Here is a 23,563-nt window from a genome sequence, read left to right as displayed (position 1 = left end):
TTATTTTCATTTCTAAAAAAACTTAATATTCACTTATTCTTTGACCATGAGAAGAGTAGAACATTGTACCCCTTTCTCCCAGCAATTTCCAATTTATTTATTTTGAGATGGAGTCTCCCTCTGTTCCCCAGGCTGGAGTGCAGTGGTGCGATCTCGGCTCACTGCAACCTCCGCCTTCTGGGTTCAAGCGATTCTCCTGCCTCAGCCTCCTGAACAGTTGGGACTACAGGTATGCTATCACGCTGGCTAATTTTTGTATTTTTAGTAGAGACGGGGTTTCACCATGTTGGCCAGGCTGGTCTCGAACTCCTGGGTTCAAGCAGTCCACCCAGCTCGGCCTCCCAAAGTGTTGGGATTACAGACGTGAGCCACTGCGCCCGGCCAATATCCGTTTTCAAATGAACCTCTCTTTTTGAATCAGCACAGCTCTTGTTACATTCTTATTTATTGACTGGCTAGGGATCGATTCTTATGGATACCGTAGAATTCTGTCCCATCTTTATTTCTCTTTAATGTCTAAAATGCCACCAGCTAGTTGGGCAGGCACACAAGATAGTACTTAGATTCTTGTGATTCCCTCCTCCTAGGGACCTCAGTTTTCATCTAACCTTGAGTAAATTGTCTTGAACAAATACTGACTTAAAAGAGTGTATCTTAAAAGATACAAAGGGCTACTATCTAAAAGGTGAGTTCGTTTACTCAAGATATTATACCTCCAGTAGCATCATTTTTGTTTGAGAGGTAAGCAGTTCCACTGTTAGCAAAGATTACATACCAGACCCTTTGGTCCCCAGAACGACCAACTCTGCTGCCTAACGCACACTTTCTCTGCATTCCAAGTCCCCACTAGTTGGCTGGGCCGAAACACACGCCTCTTGGTATTCCACGGTGGATAACTGGGCTTCTCTCTTGTCAGGACTTAGAACTCCCCGGCAGACAGCCTTCCTGGCCTGAAGTCTGGGAACGCGTGGGGAAGGGGCTCCTGCCCGGGTCCCGCAGGCGTCCGGCGGGCCGAACTGGGGCACGCGGCCGCCGAGGGGGAGGTGCCCACGCCGCGTGGCGGGAATTCGAGGCCCCATTGGCCGCGCTGGGAGGCGCCGCGGGGCCTCGTGCGCCAACGGTCCCTGGTACGCGGCGGATGGGCGCCGGCAGGAGCGGGCGGGCGAGGCGAAGGCCGGGGAGGGATCGAGAACGGTGTGGGAGAGCTAGGCTCGGGGGGCGAGGCCCCGGCCCGGCGGGGCGATGGAGGCGCTGCTCTCCACCCCCATCAACCCCAACAACTTCCCTGCCAAGCTGTGGCGCCTGGTGAACAGCCCGCGCTACCGCTCCATCCGCTGGGACGGCCGCGGCGAGGGGCTGCTTATCGACCAGCCGCTCTTCGAGGCCGAGCTGCTCAGCCCGCCCGGGCCGGGGGGCGGTGGCGGGACTGCGGGGGCCGGGGCCGAGCCCGAGCTCTTCAAAACCACCAGCTTCACCAGCTTCATCCGCCAGCTCAACCTCTACGGCTTCCGCAAGGTGGTGCTGGGCGGGCCGGGGGGCGGCAAACCGGCAGGCAATGGGCCGCTCCATCACTTCCACAACCCGCACTTCCGCCGCGACCAGCCACAGCTGCTCGTGCACCTCAAGCGCCTCACCAGCGCCAACAAGGCCAAGCTGGCGGCCGGCCTGGAGGTGCCCTGCCGCCCGCCCAACCGCTTCCAGCGGCTGCTCATCACCTCGGCCTCCGCCTCCGCCGCCGCCGCGCCGCTGCAGCACCAGCAGCCGCCGCCGCCCGCGGGGCCCCGGCCCGAGCCGCAAGGTGAGTCCGGACTGCCCGTGCCCTCGCCCACAGTGGGCACATGGGCGGCGGGGAGCAACCGCCGCTGGAGGGCGCATTTTCGCACGTCCTCACGCTATGGGCTTCGGAAAGGCGCGGGGGACCCATTGTCCGCTGTGCCACCGCCGCCGTTCTCAGCGGCACCAGCACGGTGGCCACCGGCCCTCCCCTGGAGGGTCCGTAAGCATTCAGCCCCTTCTGAGCCCACTGGCAGCAAAAGGGACCTCCGCCTCTTAGGCTCCCTTCTACTCGTCCCCGGTTTGAACCCCAGGAGTTTACCTGGTTGTAAGCCTCCGTTTACCTTCCTGAGACCCACACTGTCCACTGTAAACATGTGGACTAAGTAGTCCTTCGTTGAAACATTGGGTCTGGAAGAAACAAAATGGGCTCCTTTGCTCCCGTGGGAAGCAGAGTGGAGTCACCCTACGGGTTAAGGCGGGATGGAACAAAATCGTAGTCAAGAGAACTTAGAACATTACGGTTGGGCGTGGCGGCTCACGCCTGTAATCCCAGCACTTTGGGAGGCCGAGGCGGGTGCATCACGAGGTTAGGAGTTTGAGACCGGCCTAACCAACAGGGTGAAACCTCGTCTCTACTAAAAATACAAAAATTAGCCAGGCATGGTGGTGCACGCCTGTAATCCCAGCTACTTAGGAGACTGAGGCAGGAGAATCGCTTGAACCCAGGAGGCAGAGGTTGCAGTAAGCCGAGATAGTGCCACTGCACTCCAGTCTGAGCAACAGAGCGAGACTCGGTCTCAAAAAAAAAAAAAAAGAAAAAAAAAAAGAAAGAACTTAGAACATTACAATAGCAGGCAAGGGAAAGTTTTGGAAAAGGTGCCTGCAGTGGAAATTTGTCCTTGAAGAGGGCTGCCACCTTCCACCTATTGGCACATCTAAGAAATCTTAGAAGTGTTACGACAATCATCAGATTTAAGGTTCTGGTTAATGTGTAGAATGGTAGACGTTGTTTATATACCTTAAGAGCAAAAATACAACGATACATCGTGGCTTACAAGATATAGTTCCTATGTAGAATGAATTGGCTACACATTTCTTTCATTGAAGCAAATTAGAGCTTGATGCTTCCTTAAAGGGGTATGATTAGACAAACATAAGGCAAAGATGGTTTTCTTTACAGCTGTCAAGTTTTAGTTAAAAAAGAATTTTAGAAAGCTCACATTTACAGCCTTTGGAGTTTTCACTATTGGCTACAATCTTTCAGTATTGAAAAAACTTTTTGGTATACATCTGTATTTAGTAAAAGTTGAGAAACCCTCTGTGATAGTGGATTATTTATTTTTTATTATTTGTTTATTTTTTTGAGACGGAGTTTCGCTCTTGTCACCCAGGCTGGAGTGCAATGGCGCGATCTCGGCTCACCACAACCTCCGCCTCTCGGGTTCAAGCAATTCTCATTCCTTAGCCTCCTCAGTAGCTGGGAATACAGGCGCGTGCCACCATGCCCGGCTAATTTTTATATTTTTTAGTAGAGACGGGGTTTCACCAGGTTGGCCAGGCTGGTCTCGAACTCCTGACCTCAGGTGATCCGCCAGCCTTGGCCTCCCAAAGTGCTGGGATTACAGGCCTGAGCCACTGCGCCCCGCCTATTTTATTTTTTGAGATTAAGTCTCACTGTGTTGCCCAGGCTGGCGTGCAATGGCAAGATCTCCGCTCACTGCAACCTCTGCCTCCCAGGTTCAAGTGATTCTTCTGCCTCAGCCTCCAGAGTAGCTGGGATTTTACAGGTGCCTGCCACCACACCTGGCTAATTTTTGTATTGTTAGTAGAGATGGGGTTTCACCATGTTGGCCAGGCTGGTTTTGAACTCCTGACCTCAGGTGATCCGCCCATCTTGGCCTCCCAATGTGCTGGGATTACAGGTGTGAGCCACTTCACACGGCCAAATTATTTTATAGACTTGATTTTTTTTTTTTTTTTTTTTTTGAGATAGGGTTTCACTCTGTCCCCCAGGCTGGAGTGCAGTGGCAAGATCTTGGCTCGCTGCAACCTCCACCTCCCGGGCTCAAGGGATCCTCCCACCTCAGCCTCCCGAGTAGCTGGGACTACAGGCGTGGCCACCACACCCAGCTAATTTTTTGTGTTTTTGGTGGATACAGGGTTTCACTCTGTTGCCCAGGCTGGTCTGGAACTCCTGGGCTCAAGTGATCTGCCCACCTTGGCCTCTGGAAGTGCTGGGATTACAGGCGTGAGCCACCACTGCGCCAGGCCTGTAGACTTGATTTTTGATGCTCTTCCCCCTCTTCCAGGAAGGCAAGGGTGGCAATATTCCATTTCTCTGTTTAAAGAGTCCATGATATGAAGCAGTATACCAAGAAACCAACAGGGTGTAATCATTCATTCATTCTTCACCTTCAGCTAGGAGAGTAATAAAAACATTTTCAGCATGTTAACATGGATTTACTATAAAGAAATCTGGGGCCGGGTGCGGTGGCTCACGCCTGTAATCCCAGCACTTTGGGAGGCCCAGGCAGGCGGATCACAAGGTCAAGAGATCGAGACCATCCTGGCCAACATGGTGAAACCCTATCTCTATTAAAAATATAAAAATTAGCTGGGCGTGGTGGCGGGTGCCTGTAGTCCCAGCTACTCGGGAGGCTGAGGCAGGAAAATCACTTGAACCTGGGAGGTGGAGGTTGCAGTGAGCCGAGATCACGCCATTGCACTCCAGCCTGGGCGACAGAGTGAGACGCTGTCTCAAAAAAAAAAAAAAAAAATCTGGGTTATTTTTGAGTTAATGGAAAAGTTTAAATGTACAAATAAAATAACACTATGTTCAACTTAACCTTCGCCCAGGGTTACGAATGACAACAGTACTTGGTTCATTTGGAATTTAGAAGATAAGGAACTAGGTTATGTGACCACTGTGGAGTTTAGAAGATAAGGGAGTAGGTTAAAGTTCCAACAGTAAGTTGAAAAAGCAGCAGTGGCATAAGAATGTCCTAAAGGAATATTAGGCCACTTCCATGTGATGGCCATTGATTTTGGTAGGGAATGATAGGGGGCAAGGCAATGGAGACAATACCATGGCATACATTTGGCAGAATCTCTGACATGGATTTTTTTTTTTTTTTCAGGTTGCATGTCTGGTGGGTATAAGGAGAAAAGACTAGAAAATATGTTTTTGGGAGAAATGGGATAACCACTTCAAACAAAGAAACATCCATGCATACACACACACATAAAAACCAACACTTGCTCTTTTCTCTTCTCAGACCTTTTACCCTCAACTATCTTAAACTCAGTTGTATTTTAAGGATAGAGTCCATTTTAATTGAAGAAATTCAGGGCCATCTGGCATCTGATTTTATTCACTTATAGTTCAGTTGGTCAGCATTTAAAGATTACTGTTTGTTGAAAAACATAAATTCATGGTTTTTCAGTATAGATTATATGTCAATCCATATATAACTAAGTTATTGTTTTCATGCCTTTCCTGTTTGGTGTTTTTTTTTTTTCCTTACCATTCTACCTATTGGTATGTGCAGAAGGTATGTCAGGTGTGGACTGTCGATACCGTAGGTTTGGTTCACTAGGGAATTGTGTTACTGGTTCAGGTGGAATGTAATTCTGCTTTAAGTTCAAGAATACTAGAACTTGAATAATTTAGCAAAGTTGTTCAAGAATACAACTTTGTTTTGTTCTCATTCCATGTTCTAAGTCCTTGGCTCTTCTACTTTTCCTCATCTCATTTTTCTTCTTCTCAAATCTTGCCTTGGTTATGTGCCTGACTACACTGCTACTGCTTAGTCTCCATTTTTTCTATGTTCTATTTCAGTGTATGGGTTGAATACTTCTCTCTCTATAATAGAATCCTCTGTTTTAGGACCTAGTTCTTTTATTTAGAGCCACTGAACCAATTGCACTGTTCACCTCCCAAGAGTATACTTGATAAGAAACAGATTGCATGTTTTTCCTTTGTGCTCTTTTGTTATTTTGTTTTTAGGAGCAGTTTATTTTATACGATATTTGTTAAAATATTCTAAACTAAGTAACAGATCTGAGAAGTGGATAATCTGTTTTTACCTGGGGATACCATGCTCTCAAGAGGCAAGTTTTTGGATTCTTTCCTGGGAATTGATTAATTCAGACGCACTTCCATAAAAGAAATAGAATTTTTGAGAACACAATTTCATCCTGCCCTCTATTTCCAGAATTCTGGATTCAAACTTTGCCAAATATATCTTAAAGATATTTTGAAGACATATAGATGATGCTCTGTAATGTTGATCTGAATTGAGCCCTATGAAGTAACCCTTAACAGAAGAATAAATAAGGGCTAAACATGTCTTGGTTCTTTATTTTAAAAAAACAGACTTAAAAGAATGTTCTTTTAATCTTGACTGTGTTCTAATTTTAACTGCATCTAAAATAGTTAATTGGCCATCACTCCAAGTTTATCATGATAGAAGTAGACAGATATAAAACAATTTAAGGTAGGGAATTCTTTAATTAGCTGCTTAAGTTATTGACAGCCTGAAAATTCACCAACAGTTTATCCCCGAAGAGGGCAGAGCTGTTGTACTCTGTAGGCTGTATGTAGTGTTGACATGCGAGCATCCCAGGAGAAATCAAGGAATGGGTAATTTTGGACATGCAGAAACACCTCTTGTGAAGAGAGAGAAAAAAAGGAGGGGTTGTCAGTGGTGGGTTCAAGGTGTATGTACCTGCGGAATTGCTAGTCAAGCAGCGTAAAAACTGTTTTATGCTTTTTTTTTTTTTTTTTAAAGACAGAGTCTCCCTCTGTCACCCAGGCTGGAGTTCAGTGGCATGAACATGGCTCACTGGTGCCTTGACCTCCCAGGATCAAGTCATCCTCCCACCTCAGTCTCCTAGCTGGGACTATTGGTGCATGCCACCATACCTGGCTGATTGTTTTATTTTTTGTAAAGACAAGATCTCACCTTTTTTTTCTTTTTTCTTTCTTTCCTTTTTTTTTTTTTTTTTTTTTTTTTTTTTGAGATGGAGTCTTGCTGTGTTGCCCGGGCTGGAGTGCAGTGGCGTGATCTCAGCCCACTGCAACCTCCACCTCCCAGGTTCAAGCTATTCTCCTTCCTCAGCCTCCTGAGTAGCTAGGACTACAAGGTGTGTGCCACCAAGCCCAGCTAATTTTTGTATTTTTAGTAGAGACGGGGTTTCTCCATGTTAGTCAGGCTGGTCTTGAACTCCTAAGCTCAAATGACCTGCCCTCCTCAGCCTCCCAAAATGCTAGTGTTACAAGTGTGAGCCACCATACCTGGCCAGGATCTCACCATTTTGCCCATGCTGGTCTGAAATTCCTGAGCTCAAGCAATCCTCCCGCCTTGGCCTCCCAAAGTGCTGGGATTAGAAGGATGAGACACTGCGCAGGGTCTATTTTATTTTTTGTACTTTAAAGGAATAAAGGAAAAATAGTTTTTAAGAGATCTATCATTTGAATACATTCAATCTTCTGAAGTAGGATTTTTTCCCCCTATTAGATAAAGCCTCTTGATTTCCAGGGCTTCAGAATTTGTGTTGTTCATATGTGCGTATTTGTTTCTTTTTGGCATTCATGCTTTATTTATTTGTTTATTTATTTATTTTTAAGAGATAGGATCTCACTCTGTCACCCAGGCTGGAGTGCAGTGGCACGATCATAGTTCACTGTAACCTTGAACTCCTGGACTCAATAATACTTTATTATTTCTTTTCGAAACAGGGTCTCACTGTGTCACCCAGGCTGGAGTACAGTGGCTCAATCTCAGCTTACTGCAACCTCCACCTCCTGGGTTCAAGCGATTCTCCTGCCTCAGCCTCCTGAGTAGCTGGGATTACAGGCATGCACCACCATGCCCAGCTGATTTTTGTATATTTTGTAGAGATGGGGTTTCACCATGTTGCTGAGGCTGATCTTGAACTCTTGGACTCAAGTGATCTGCCTGCCTCGGCCTCCCAAAGTGCTGGGATTACAGGCATGAGCCACCGTGGCTGGCGTGCTTTATTCTTTAAAGGAAATTAAACTACAGAAATAGAATGACAGATATGTAACTTGTTGAATGGGTTTACAATCTAATTATTTGGAAAAGCAGATATTTGAGTGTTAACTTTCAACGTGTAGTTTAATACTTGAGTAGCACATAATAAGTTTTCCCTCTGTTTTACAGATTAGCTTAGTAAATTGAAAGGAACTTGTGAATCAGTCACATGATTTAATGCAAAACTCTCCTTAGGAATAAATTAGGCTAGCTTTGTTTATGTTCAAGAATCATAATCCATAGTTCTGTATCATTTATATTCTCCCTTCCCTCATTACATACTATTGCCCTTTCTCTCTCTTCCTTATCTCCACTTTTTATTCCTTTTTACATTGCTAATAAAGAGAAGACAAGTATCAGAATCTCTGGGCCTGGATTTGTGGATTTTTAACAGACTCTTCAGGTGATTCAGATGTAAACCAATGTTTGAGAGCCACTGATATCTGGGAAAGGATACTACTGGAAAGACTCTGAAGAAAGAAAAATCATGGAAAATGATTGACTGATTTAAGGGATGAAGGAGGAAACTAAGTCAAACTTTTCAAGCCTGACTTTTTTATAAAGATTATCATTTTTAAAAATTTGAAAGGGAGGGCAAGACATGGTGGCTCATGCCTGTAATCCCAGCACTTTGGGAGGCAAAGGCAGGAGGATCGCTTGAGCCCAGGAGTTCCAGACCAGCCTGGGAATGTGGCAAGACCTTGTTTCTACAAAAAGTAAAATAAACAGTGCTTGGTGATGTGCACTTATAGTTCCAGCTAGTCAGGAGGCTGAGGTGGGAGGATTGCTTGAGCCTGGAAGTTTGAGGCTAGAGTGAGCCAAGATCACATCACTGCACTGCAACCTGGGTAACAGAGTGAGACCCGGTTGCTAGATAGATAGATAGATAGATAGATAGATAGATAGATAGATAGATAGCAAAGAGCGTTACTTTTTTTTTTTTATCTTGTTATATGTTCCACACCCATTTCTTTTATTTTTTGGTGGAGAGCTTATTTTTATGCCTATTATTAATGTTCCAAAATTGTTTGAAAGACTGAATGGAAAACTTTTAGGAAGTAGCTTACATGTTGGAAAAATCTGGGTCAGGCAAATAAAGCGAAAGGTAAGATGGCCAAATCATGTATAAAAGGCTTTTAATGTTGAATTTTTGATTTAACATTTGATTTAATGTTAGAATTTGGGCACTTTATCTTTTATGACTATTGCACTGAGAAAACAAAGGTTTATTTGATTCTTCTTTCAGCATTATATGTCTCATATTCTTGATTCTGAACTTGTTTTTACCAAACCTAAACTTCTGTTGTGTTAAAAATGGCTGATAGGTGAAGAGTAGCATATTTTATGACCTTTGGTTTACTATGTCTGGTGATGTAATGCAAAATTAGTAAATGTGCTCTTCCTCTTTTATGTAGGACCAGTGGCTGTAGGACAATTTCACCGGTCATTTCGTCGAGATAGTTTGTCTCCTTACTCCTGTGTATCAACTCCATCCCACGACCACAGTACTTACCCTCTGAAAGGTTTAGATCGGACCCCAGTTCCTCATAGAATATGGCAGAACTCCCTTGGAATGCATCCTGGACAAGTGGAGACATCTCCCACATTTTCAGATAAAGGGGTTCCGTTTGCTGTACTCCAGAGGTTTCCAACTGAGGTTACCTATACACTGCAGCCCAGCACCACATCTGTACATGTTCAACAAGGTCCTCAAACAATGGTCAGCTCCTCCCAAAAATACAGTAACTACACACCCTCAGCACAGTACTCGCAAGCCTACTATCCAACAGGTATGACAAATTCAGGTTCATGGCCTTCTATTTAAGGTTGTTTATAATGAGCATATATATATATTTTAAATGCATTTTAATGTCTATGTGCTTTAACACAAACAGTAGGAATGTACACCTAAGAAATGGCAAAGATTTCTTAGCAGGAGATATTTTTAAACAATATACAAAATTTCATTGTGTTTTTAAGGATTGTGAAAATTTTGTTGATGTATAAAGGTGTGTATTGTTAGTGAAACTTGTATATTCAAAATATGTCCTAGTTATGAAATTAAGACTTAGTACCCCAAGGCCAGATGTGGTGGCCCACACCTGTAATCACAGCACTTTGGGAGGCTGAGGCAGGTGCATCATTTCAGGTCAGGAGTTTGAGACCAGCCTAGCCAACATGGTGAAACCCCAATTCTACTAAAAATACAGAAATTAGCCAGGCACGGTGGCAGGCGCCTGTAATCCCAGCTACTCAGGAGGCTGAGGCAAGAAAATTGCTTGAACCTCGGAGGCAGAGGTTGCAGTAAGCAGAGATCACTCCACAGCATTCCATCCTGGACGACCGAGTGAGACTGTCTCAAAAACAAAAAACAAAAAACCTTAGTACCCCAGAACCTTATTTTAACTCTGTACTTGGTGCTGTCGTTTTTTTAAATATGTTTATTATATATTTAATATGGTTTAATCTTAAGGTGAGATTACCTCATAATGAAATCATTTAGTATCTCAGTAATGATATTTAATGAAAAAGGATACTCTCTGAACATTGAATTCTTTAGTAAAAACCTGGTGAACAGTGGGATCTCCGCAGTGTTATTCCTAGGCAGCTAAGAACTGGGGAGTAGCAGAGAGAAGGAGAAACCTGACAATGACAACTGACCTGGAACTCAAGCAAGGGCATTGAGAACACGCTGGTAGATCCCAAGCCACTAATTGGGAATGCTTATGATAGTTATCATCTGTTTTGCTTCTTGGGGAAAAAAAAAATTGTGTTTTCTTCTTTTCTTTTCTTCTCTCTTTTTTTTTTTTTTTTTTTTTTGGAGATGGAGTTTCACTCTTGTTGCCCAGGCTGGAGTGCAGTGGCGCGATCTTGGCTCACTGCAACCTCCGCCTCCTGGGTTCAAGCAATTCTCCTGCCTCAGCCTCCTGAGTAGCTGGGATTACAGGTGTCCATCACCACACCCGGCTAATTTTTTGTATTTTTAGTAGAGACGGGGTTTCACCATGTGGGACAGGCTGGTCTCGAACTCCTGACCTCAGGTGATCCACCCACCTTGGCCTCCCAAAGTGCTGGGATTACGGGAGTGAGCCACCCTGCCTGGCCATTTTGTTTTCTTTTTTAATAGAAAACTTTTTGCAATATAATCTTACCATTTCACTCAAATGTATTTTCTTTTCTTTTCTTTTTTTTTTTTTTGAGATGGAGCCTCGCTCTGTTGCCAGGCTGGAATGCAGTAGTGCAATCTCGGCTCACTGCAACCTCCACCTCCTTGGTTCCAGTGATTCTCCTGCCTCAGCCTCCCGAGTAGCTGGGACTACAGGCGCCTGCCACCAACTCTCGGCTAATTGTGTGTGTGTGTATGTATATATATATATATTTATTTATTTTAGTAGAGACAGGGTTTCACCATGTTGGCCAAGCTGGTCTCAAACTCCTGACCTCGTGATCCACCCACCTCGGCCTCCCAAAGTGCTGGGATTACAGGCGTGAGCCACCGTGCCTGGCCTCAAATGTATTTTCAATTTTGCAAAAACACAACAGCAGTGGCATGTATTTCATCATGTGGTATGCTTTTTACACAATGATGAAATGAGGCAATAGAAATAAGACAAGGGTCAAAGCTTTCAGAAAAGACCAGAAAGAGAAGAAAGGGGGCATTCCAGAAAAGACCAGAAAGAGAAGAAAGGGGGCATTCCTTTGCCCTGTGAATTAATAATCTAGGATCTTTAATTTTTTCAGTTATGTAAATCTGGAAGCAATTTCTGGAGGTCTTTTGTTAGACCATTTCTCCCAGGCGGCACTAAAGGGAAAGCTAAAATATTTTTTTATTTTAAATATTTTTTAAAAAAAGATATTTACTTAAAGTAGAAGAAATGTAAGTTAGAAAAGGGAATGGAGTGGCCAGGCACGGTGGCTCATGCCTGTAATCCCAGCACTTTGGGAGGCCGAGGCGGGCGGATCACGAGGTCAGGAGATCGAGACCATCCTGGCTAATACGGTGAAACCCTGTCTCTACTAAAAATACAAAAAAATTAGCTGGGTGTGGTGACGGGCACCTGTAGTCCCAGCTACTGGGGAGGCTGAGGCAGGAGAATGGCGTGAACCCGGGAAGCGGAACTTGCAGTGAGCCGAGATCGCGCCACTGCACTCCAGCCTGGGCGACAGAGCGAGACTCCGTCTCAAAAAAAAAAAAAAAAAAAAAGGGAATGGAGTAATTTGTTGCCATTTAAAAATTATAAATCTGGGCCTGGCATGGTGGCTCACACCTGTAATCCCAGCACTTTGGGAGGATGAGGCGGGCGATTCATGAGGTCAGGAGTTCGAGACCAGCCTGGTTAACATAGTGAAACCCCGTCTCTACCAAAAAAATACAAAAATTAGCCAGGCATGGTGGCGGGTGCCTGTAATCCCAGCTACTCGGGAGGATGAGGCAGGAGAATCACTTGATTCCGGGAGGCGGAGGTTGTGGTGAGCCAAGATCACGCCATTGCACTCCAGCCTGGGTGATAGAGCAGGACTCCGTCTCAAGAAAAAAAAAAAAAATACACACACACATATATATATATATAGCCCTAGCCCATACCTTGTCATCAGGCCGCGAGGGCAGCGCTGGGAGGAGGTGGCTGGACCCAGCGAGCGCCCGCGCGTGTGCCGTGAGGGGGAAGCCGCCTGCCTGTCCCCTTAGCCTTCCCTTCCCCCGCCCCCGACTCCCAACCGTGCCACATGGGCGTCCGCTGCCAAAATCAGTAAAAAGGAGCTCAACTCCAACCACTACAGGGCCGACGAGACCTCAGGAAAAAAAAAAACAGCAAGAAGCAATTGAACACATTGATGAAATCCAAAACGAAATAGACAGACTTAATGAACAAGCCAGTGAGGAGATTTTGAAAGTAGAACAGAAATATAACAAACTCCGCCAACCATTTTTTTCAGAAGAGATCAGAATTGATCGTCAAAATCCCACATTTTTGGATAACAACATTTGTCAACCATCCACAAGTGTCTGCACTGCTTGGGGAGGAGGACGAAGAGGCACTGCATTATTTGACCAGAGTTGAAGTGACAGAATTCGAAGATATTAAATCAGGTTACAGAATAGATTTTTATTTTGATCAAAATCCTTACCGTGAAAATAAAGTTCTGTCCAAAGAATTTCATCTGAATAAGAGTGGTGATCCATCTTCAAAGTCCACTGAAATCAAATGGAAATCTGGAATGGATTTGACAAAGCGTTCAAGTTAAACTCAGAATAAAGCCGGCAGGAAGAGGCAGCATGAGGAACCAGGGAGCTTCTTTAACTGATTTACTGACCATTCTGATGCAGGTGCTGATGAGTTAGGAGAGGTCATTAAAGATGATATTTGGCCAAACCCATTACAGTACTACTTGGTTCCCGATATGGATGATGAAGAAGGAGAACAAGATGATGATGATGAAGAGAAGGAAGGATTAGAAGATATTGATTAGAAGGAAATGAGGAGGAAGATGAAGAAGATGAAGATGATGATGAAGGGGAGGAAGGAGAGAAGGGTGAAGGAGAAGATGACTAATAGAACACTGATGGATTCCGACCTTCCTTTTTAAAAATTTCCTCCAGTCCTTGGGAGCAAGTTGCAGGTTTTTTTGGTTTGGTTTTGTTTGTTTGTTTTCTTCTTGTGCTCAGTCACCCTGTTCTTGAGGTCTCTTTTCTCTACACCATGATTCTCAACTTATTTGGGGGGAAATACCTTGAGCAGAATACCATGGGAAAAGAGTCTCTACCCCTTTCTGTTCGAAATTCATTTTTATCCCTTCTTGTCTGAACAAAAACTGTATGGAATCAACACTGCTGAGCTCTGTGGAAAAAAAGAAAAATTTCCTCCCTTCTCTCTGCTGGAAGCTGGAGGATGTGAGGCCCCTGAGTGGCAGTGCCCAGAATTCTAGCTTTTCTCCTCCTTTCTCTGAATGAAAACATTTAGCATTTACCAACATGTATCTGTCTACTTTCTCTTGTTAAAAAACAAAACAAAACAAAATCTTAGAAAATGTGTTTATAGAAGGTCACCAAAGGGTGGGTTTGAGATGTTTGGGTGAGTTAAGTGGGCATTTTGACAACATGGCTTCTCTTTTTGCATGTTTAATTGTGATATTTGACAGACATCCTTTGCAATTTGACACTTTTTAAAATAAATTCTCTACTAATGATGACTTGAACCCTGCCACTCAATGGGAGAATCTGCAGAGCCTGTAGGATCTTATTTGGAATTGACATTCTCTATTGTAATTTTTATCCTGTTTTTTTTTAATTTTCTTTTTGTTTCACTGGAAAGGAAAGATGATGCTCAGTTTTAAAGGTTAAAAGTGGACAAGCTGCTTTGTTACGATAAAACTAAATGTGTACACACAAAACAAAATTATAAATCTGGTGACTGTTCTATTTGTAATAGTACTCGCTATTTTCTAGCTGTTAATATCCAACCATATACTTGTATCGTTGGCTCATTGTACCTAAATATAGCAGTGAAAGGGATTATTTTCCCAAAATGTTTTAAGTTTAATGATATTAAAATCATCTAGATTGAGTTTTATAGATTTTCAGAGCTGTTACTCTTTTGGTGAATGGCGTTGAAAAGAAAAGGAGGGAATTACATGAAGTAAGGATGATTTTGGACTTTTAATCATTTTGCCTATTAGAAATTAAAAAAAAATTTTTTTTACCATGTTACATAGAAAATGGTTAAGGCCTAATTTTTTCCCCCAGATTTGCCCAGCTACTTCTTTGAAGAACCAAAATATATGCACAATCTTTGAAAACAAGATGGCCAGGTATAGTGGCTCACACCTGTAATCCCAGCAACTTGGGAGGCTGAGGTGGTGGATTGCTTGAGCCTAGGAGTTTGAGGCTGCAGTAAGCCATGATTGTGCCACTGCATTCCAGCCTGAAAATGTATTCCAAGTTTCAAGCAATCCTCATGGAAACTACTGGCTCTAAATTTTATGAAAAGTACTCATATATTATTCACTAAAACCACTACAAATATTATAGTAAATATTTATTATAGAACTGCTGTTTGTTAAAATTATTGTTAAATTTGGACATGCTGTTTTAAAAATATTTTATTTTAGCTTGATGTAAATTATAAATTGGGAGTTGTCTCCAAGTGTTTAAGGTAAGAATTAGGAAGGAGGCATTAAAAAAAGAACAAGTAAGTGCTGCTGATGTTTTTATAGTATACAGTATATAGAGAATTTTGTGTTAGCTGAATTTTTGTTTTGTCTTCTTTAATAGGGATAATTGAAATGACTATAAAGTTTCTGAGATTATGAGAATAAGAAATCTCATGATGACTTCTAGTACATAATGTGGGCAAAACTACTTTGAGCATTCTGAAGTACTTTGTAAATGAAAAGTTTTATGGTTAATACAAAAAACTTGCAATGGAAAAGAAAGTGCCATAAAAATACCCTAGAAATACTTAATTCCTCCAAGTTATGGATGAAGGAAATAAAAAGTAGTGAGCAATTTAACCAATATTTAGTGAGTACTTATTTATGAAGAGTATTACAGATGACTTTACCAAAATTAAATAGAGTATCATTCTCACGAGGTGGGTGGATCACTTAAGGCCAGGAGTTCCAGACCAGCCTGGCCAACATGGTGAAACACAGTCTCTACTAAAAATAGAAAAATTAGCTGGGTGTGGTGGCAGCACCTGTAGTCCCAGCTACTTGGGGGCTGAGGTGGGAAGATTGCTTGAGCTCAGGAGGTTGAGGCTGCAGTGATCCGTGATTGTGCCATTGCAGAGCAAGACCTTGTCTCAAAAAAAAAAAAAAAAAATTGTGTTAAAAAAATAAACTTGGATCTGGTCTTCAAATAGTACAACCAGTAAATTTTGAATTTTATAATATTTCATAAATTGTTAATTTCTCTAGTAAAGTCAAACATTGAAACTAAAAAGTTGCCGTCAGACTAACTCATAAAATGACTCATTGGAATCATTTTTTTTCTTTCTCACATTAGAAGCAGACTGGAATCATTTTTTATATTCGTTGTTTTTCCCTTGAAGTGTCAGTTTTCCATTCTTACCACTTCTTCAAAGGCAAGATTTTGTAGATCCAGCATTAGTTGACTCTTTTTATTCTTGCCTTATCTAGAATTCAATTTTTCCTCTGATGTTATTTTTGGTCTGCAACTGTAATTTAATTTTCCTCTTTTATGAAAAACTTCATTTTAAACCTTTTACTTTTACTTATTCTCCACTATATATTTGAACATACTTAAGAATATTCATCTTTATATATAGAATCCTATATTGAGAACTGTTTTTCTTTAATGCTGAATAGACTCAAAATCAACTTTGCCTTTTTTTCAAAGTTTTAAACTCAAGGCAATGGTTAGTAAATTTGTAGCTGCCCTTCATCTCTTTTTTTATTAACACATACTTATATAGTAATCACTATGACCAGGCAGTGTTCTTAGTACTCTTTAAATATTCACTCATTTAATCCTTATAATACTTTTATAAAATAGTGTAATTATCCTCATTTTAAAGATGAGGAAACTGAGGCACAGCTAGGAAGCTGTGGGCTTGGAAACAAATCCAGACAATCTGACTCAAGAGTCTGTTCTTTTGGCCACTGTGCTCGCCTGCCCCCCTGCCTGTCTGTCTGCCTCTCATGAAGAGGGTCTTTTGTTTTTTGCTTTGTTTTTTTGAGATAATTTTTTTCTGGTATATCTCTTCCTCAGAGTTAGTTCTTCCCAGATAGGGTGGACAACAGCAATTGGTAGGGGAATCTACCTTTTTATGCTGCTGGTGGCATTGGGATTGCTCTGGGTTATTGACTCACCAGAGTAGAGAGAATGTACTCCAATTGCTAGAGTGGGAGGTTCAGCCTGGGGGCTCTGGGGAGTGGGGCTGCCTCTAATTCATTTCTATATCCCCCTACACCTAGCATAGTGCTTGCTGTAATGGGCCCTAAGTAAATAATTTATTGAATGGAATGAACTAGTTCTAGTCCCAGGTTTGCAGTTAATCATTGGATATGAACTTCAGTGGATTATATCATGTTATGTGGCCTCATTTCCCTTTCTATAAAGTGGCCTTAATAGTTTGAATGAGGAATTAAATAAATTAATATATGTGAATAGGCTTTGTAAAATTTAAACACTATTTACATGTAAAGGATCAAGTGTTTTAAAAGCTGTGTTTATTTTTATTTTTATTATTTTTTAAGAGACAAGGTCTCACTTTCTCACCAGACTGGAGTGCAATGGCATGATCATAGCTCACTGCAGCCTGAACTCCTGGTCTCAAGCTATCCTCCCACTTCAGCTTCCCAAGTAGCTAGGACTACAGGCACACACCACCATGCCCAGCTAATTAAAACACTTTTTTTTTGCGGGGGGGTACAGCTAGGGTCTTGCTTTGTTGTCCAGACTGGTCTGAAGCTCTTGGCCTCAAGTGATCCCCTGCTTAGCCTCCTGAGCTGCTGGGATTACAGGCATGAGCTATTGTACCTGTCCAACAGCTGTTTTTTTAAAATGGTCCTAGAAGGCTGGGCACAGTGGCTCACGTCTGTATTTCCAGCACTTTGGGAAGCCAAGGCAGGTGGATCACTTGAGGTCAGGAGTTTGAGACCAGCCTGGCCAACATGGTGAAACCCCATCTCTACTAAAAATCCAAAAAAAATTAGCCAGGCATGGTGGCGCACACCTGTAGTCCCAGCTACTTGGGAGGCTGAGGCAGGGCAATCACTTGAACCCGGGAGGCCGAGGCTGCAGTGAGCTGAGATCGCGCCACTGCAGTCCAGCCTCGGCAACAGATCAAGACCCTGTCTCAAAAAAGTAAATAAGCCTAGATATTAACACTTTAAAGGCTAAATAACAGAATTTATAAGAATATATGCTTTCCCCCAAGGTACACGTGATATTTTTAATTTTTATTAGAAAATATATATCTGGCCAGGCATGGTGGCTCATGCCTGTAGCCCAGCACCTTCAGAGGCTGAGAAGCAAGAGGATTGCTTGAAGCCAGGAGTTCGAGACCAGCCTGGGCAACAGAGCAAGATTGTGTCTCAAAAAAAAAAAAAAGAAAGAAAAGGAAAGAAAAAGAAAAAGAAAATATCCATTTTGGCATGCAGTTCTAGGTTAAAAAATATGTATGTGTGTATCATTTAAGATTTTTCTGAATTGGCCCTTGGGCAAAAATAGTTACTGATTATTGTTTTAAAGTACATTTAAATTCTATAGGTGTGATCTTTAGGCTTCTAATCCTACATTAATGTACATAAATATAGAATATGGAATTATAAGAGCTTTTTGGTGCTGTTACTCTTGTTCTCAGGCAGTCTGTATTGCTTCTCTGAAAATACTTGAAATTGTGCTTATGGAAAAGAGGCACTTAGCACCAGGAAGCTCTCTCTCTCCTCTGCCAGGAGAAACTAAGCAAAAATACAATCATATTTACCTTTTTAAAAAATTGTGAAAAAAATATGCATAACATAAAACTTAACCACTTTAACTATTTTTCAGGGTACTGTTTTGCAGCATTAAGTACATTCACCATCACCACTGTCTATCTCCAGAACTTTTTCATCTTCCCCAACCGAAACGCTGTACCTGCTAACCACTAACTCCCCATTAGAGAATGCCAACCTGTCCCTGAGGTGGAGAGGTTGTCCCTAGCAACCACCATTCTATTTTCTGTCTCTATGAATTTGACTATTCTAAATATCTCATATAAGTGGAATAATATATTTAATATATAAATTTACCATCTTTTTTTTTTTTGAGACGGAGTCTCACTCTGTCACCCAGGCTGGAGTGCAGTAGTGCGATCTTGGCTGACTGCAACCTCTGCCTCCCGGATTCAAGTGATTCTCCTGCCTCAGCCTCCCGAGTAGCTGGGGCTACAGGCGTGCACCACCACACCCGGCTAATTTATGTATTTTTAGTAGAGACAGTTTAATCATGTTGGCCAGGCTGGTCTCGAGCTCCTGACCTCGTGATCCACCTGCCTTGGCCTCCCAAAGTGCTGGGATTACAGATGTGAGCCACTGCGCCCGTCCAAATTTACCATCTTAACCATTTTTAAATATACAGTCCATTGACGCTACTTATATTCACAATATTGTGCAACCCTCACCATTGTTTCCAAAACTTTTCATCACCCAAATTAAACTTGGTACCCATTAAGCAATAGTTTCCCCCAACCCCTGGTAATCTCTAATTTATTTTTTGTTTTTATGAATTTGACTTTTCTAGGAATCTTACATGAGGAATCATATAATATTTGTCCTTTCGTGACTGGCTTATTTCACTTAATGTCTTTAAGATTCATCTATATTGTAGTATGTGTCAGAATTTTCTTCCTTTTAAAGGCTGGATAATACTCCATTGTATATGTGTAACACATTTTGTTCATCCACTCATCTGTTGATGGATACTGAGTTGCCTCCATCTTTTGGCTGTTGTAAATTTTGCTGTGTCGAACATGGGTGTACAGATACCTTTTCAAATGCCTGCTTTCACTTTGGGGTATAAACTCAGAAGACCTTTTCTTTGCCTCACCATAAATGAGGAGATACTGGGGTTCTAGTTGCCATAGGAACTTATCTTGAAATTAAATATACTATTATAATGCTTTTTCTTTTGAGCATTTATATTATCGGGTATTTTCTCACTGTTGACATTATACTATTCTGGAGTAGATTCAAATTCTAAGTATTTTAATTCTATATTTGAATCACTTCCATAGGATAAAGTATATTAACTTGTTTGCCTCACCTATAGCGTGAGCAATAATTTTTAGTAACTCTGGCTTAACATTTTTTTATTACTTAGACATTTTTTGAAAATGTCATTAATGCCTATATTTATATCTGAAATGGAATTCTTTTAATTATTTTCAGTTTTTCTTTCTACATGGAATTTAATGCCTCAACTGAACACTGCCTTCAGGAAGACATTGAAAGTTCTTTGTGCAGATGAATGTATCTTAGGACATAGTGATAAACTAAGTTTTATAAATGTCAGTGCTTTCATAATGCACAGTAGATTATTTTTTCATATACTAGGCACATAGTCAAATTTCTATGCCTAGGTTTTCATATTCAGTAAACTTACTAATACTTTACTTTGTTCTATTTTGTTGACTATACAAAATAGGACTACAGTGGTAAGGAATAGCCATTGAGGAATCTTTTTGGAGTATAATCTATTCAAATCCTCATTTTCTTCATACAGGTACTGTTTTACTTTCCATTTGTTACTGGATACTTTAAAGAACATTTACTTTTTCGCTGTTTCCTGAGATACTAACTCAGCTCTCAAGCTATCAAAAATATATTAACATATTCTCTGTTATATATTGTAGTTTATTTCTCTGAGAAATTTATTTTAAAGTACATTTTTACACCTATTCAAAATGTGTAACCAATGGAGTCAGAAACTTCCGAACAATAAAGCTAATCCTTTTATTGATTTATTTGTAACGAAACACAGCTTTTTGGTACTCCGATGGAATGGACCTGCAGCTCCCAAGTCTTTCTCTACCGCTGGGTGGCTAGATTTTCCTTAGCTGCTATAACTCTAGGGGAAAAAGCTTTTTTTTTTTTTTCCCCTTCCCGAGTTTTGGCAAGCTCTGCAGATCCTGCTTGGTGTTTAGCTATTTGGATTCAATTTATTTCCTAGGATATTTGTGCTGTCAAATACTTTGGGAAATCAAATTCAAATCCAAAACATTTAAAATATATAACTGAATAACCTTCAAAGGATCAAATCTAAGAACTGTTCAGCTAACCTATATTGGAAATGATAACAGCTTGAATTTTATGAGGCAATCTTAGTAATATATGGCCTTTTAAAGTCACCAAAATTGTTAAAAAAAGTCATCCAAAAAATAACCTTTATATTTATGTCTGAACTATAATTTTGCCCATTATTTCAAGTTTTCTTTCTGTGTGCAAAATTTAATGGTTAAATTGCTCATGATACAAAGAGAAAATATTTATTTCTAGTGTATCTTCATGAACTTCTGATGTTTCAAGAATCAATAGTCATGGAGAAATAGGGAAGCATTTCGGCTATTTTTAAAAAATTCTTAGGTCAATGTACCTTTAAAGATTAAATAATGAGATTAGCACACTCAAAATATGAAAAATGTGGACATAAAAAGGGAGAGTTGCCACCTTATTGATAAAGACACCTTTAAAGATATTCGGCAAGTAGAATTCTAGTAAAACTACAAATGTTACATTTCAGGAACAAGGTTTAGCTTAGGGAATTATTGTGAGAGAGAGAGAGAGATATATATATATATATAAATTTTTTTTGTACATAGAGTCTTACTCTGTCACCCAGGCTGGAGTGCAGTGGCACAATCATGGCTCACTGCAGCCTCTACCTCCTGGGCTCAAGTGATCCTCCCACCTGAGCCTCCTGAGTAGCTGGGACTACAAACATGTGCCGCCAAGCCTGGCTGTTTTTTGTATTTTTTGTAGAGATGGGGTTTCACCGTGTTGCCCAGGCTGGTCTCAAACTCCTGGGCTGAAGGGATTCGCCTGCCTCAGCCTCTCAAAGTGCCGGGACTACAGGAGTGAGCCACCATGCCTCGCTGTATTGTGGTATATTAAAGAGCGTGTGCTTTGGAGTTTAATTACTGACTCTGTCACTTCCAGCTTTGTGACTTTTGGCAAATTACTTAATATCACTGAGCTTTAGTTTACTTGTTTTGTAAAGGCAATGTATGTAAAGCATTTACTACTGTGCCTGGAATAGGGTGGGTGTTCAATGTACATCACCCTCTGTTTAAACCACGGTTGTGATATTAATAACTGATTCTCACTTATACTGGAGAGTCTCTACAAAAAAGCAGACTCAACCTATTATTAAGACTGCATCTGTAAGTAACTTTGCTAGTACCAAGAGTTCAATCTTTTCACAGTGTCCTGACTATAAAGGGAAAGTTTTGAAAATGTGTTTCTTCAGTTAAAATAATAGCAGCTAACACTTACTGTTTGCTTACTGTGTACCAGTACTCTTCTAAGTTCTTTATGGATATTAGCTCATTTATATCACAACAACCACCATATTTGGTAGGTTCTATATTCTGTTATTATCTCTATTTTAATAGGATGCAGAAACTGAGGTACACAGAGATTAACCATGCTCAAATTTACACTGGGCTGTAAAGCCAGGCTGGTGGAGCTGGGCTCCAAAACCAGGCAGTCTGGCTCTATGATCTGCATTCCTAACCACTTGCCTAAATTATTAAAACATTTTTGTGTACATTTCTACTGGATGCATTGTTTAATGGTGGAACATTTGGAGAATATTTCATAGTTATTTTACTCTTTTAAAACACTCCACCCTCCAAATAGTTGTTACTGTTGAAATGATTGAAATACTTATTTTGGAATTTCAATATATTCCTCTATTTTCAATAAAATGAAATTACTTTCAATAAGAATATATGTTTGGTTAGAAAGGTAACAAAATGCTTAGGTGTTAAAGAAATGATTTATAAAAATAGACATTAGACATGACCCTTTTAAAGACCTTTAAAATTATTTTGTTACTGTGTGTGTTGTTTTCAATAAATAACACCACCTAATTGGACTAAATATTTTGTTAGACATACAAAGGAAGTTCTTCAAATTTGGATTTCTTTCCATGTTGAAAGAGGGGAGATCCTTGAATGCTATAGAAATGTATTGTGGTTGATGGCTTTTCTGTGTTTGAATTTGTTCCAGCTGTGCTACAGTGCTGTTCTCCTACCCACATGGATGCTCTAAGTAGTTGTGTCACTCCCACTGCCTCTTCCTATGCACACTGCAACTACTTCCAGGTAAGATTCTTGCAACTGTGGCCATGCTCCGCGCTTTATGTGCAATTTTATCGATCTTGCAAAATTTCAAAGTGTAATTTTATATTAATGAGTAACCAGAAGTAAGCTGTGGATTAATGGGCTTTGTTTTCTCAATTCTTAAAAAAAAAAAGAGAAAATTGATATAAATAATATCTCAGAATTCTTCTAGGCCAGAACTGTTCAATATAGTAGCCACTAGCCACTTGTGGCTATTTAAGCTAATTAAAATTAAATGAAATTTAAAAATTCCTCAGTTATACTAGTCACATTTCAAGTACTCAATAGTCTCATATGGTTATTAAAATTAAAATTAAATTGATTTAAAAATTATTCCATACTTAAAGTAGACACATTTTGAGTGCTCAGTAGTTTCATATGGCTTATGGGTACTGAATTATACAGCACAGATGTAGAACATTCCCATCATTGCTGAAAGTTATTTTAAACAGTGCTGTTCTGGATTTTTCCAAGGTAAAATGAATACCAGATAAACGCTACAAGTGTATAAGTCACCAAATGACAGATTCTTCCAAGATGATACAGATAATTAGACTTTTCTTTTTAAGGAGAAAGGAGAAAAATGTCAAAAATGAGAAATTTAAGTGGTGGCCCCCTTCATCCATAGCCCCTATGTTGTAAACACCATAATGGTTCAGTATCCCTTAGTCAAAATGCTTGGGACCAGGAGTGTTTCAGATTTTGGATTTTTTCAGATTTTGGAATATTTCCAAAAACATAATGAGATATCTTGGGAATATGACCCGAGTCTAAACATAAAATCTAATTATGTTTCATATATACCTTATGCACATAGTTTAAAGGTAATTTCATGCAATATGTTTAGTAACTTTGTTCATGAAACAAAGTTTGTGTTAAGTGCTT

At 40.9% G+C, this 23,563-nt stretch overlaps 1 protein-coding gene and 1 pseudogene across 2 annotated transcripts in view; both read left to right on the top strand.

Moving 5' to 3' along the window:
* Nucleotides 1-1,166: 1,166 nt before the first annotated feature.
* The window catches only part of HSF5 (heat shock transcription factor 5), a 67,772-nt gene continuing 45,375 nt past the window's right edge, over nucleotides 1,167-23,563 (top strand). For both annotated transcript variants that reach the window (XM_511908.8, XM_016932654.3), the window contains exons 1-3: nucleotides 1,167-1,798; nucleotides 9,248-9,622; nucleotides 22,566-22,660. In XM_511908.8, the coding sequence (XP_511908.2) occupies nucleotides 1,243-1,798; nucleotides 9,248-9,622; nucleotides 22,566-22,660 (1,026 nt within the window). In that variant the 5' untranslated portion in view covers nucleotides 1,167-1,242. The remainder of the gene's footprint in view (nucleotides 1,799-9,247; nucleotides 9,623-22,565; nucleotides 22,661-23,563) is intronic.
* On the top strand, nucleotides 12,251-13,464 carry LOC129137628 (protein SET-like; annotated as a pseudogene).

Source organism: Pan troglodytes, chromosome 19, assembly GCF_028858775.2.
Source record: "Pan troglodytes isolate AG18354 chromosome 19, NHGRI_mPanTro3-v2.0_pri, whole genome shotgun sequence".
Lineage (NCBI taxonomy): Eukaryota > Metazoa > Chordata > Mammalia > Primates > Hominidae > Pan > Pan troglodytes.
Note: the sequence above shows the minus strand (reverse complement) of the source record. Positions and strands in the feature narration are given on the sequence as shown.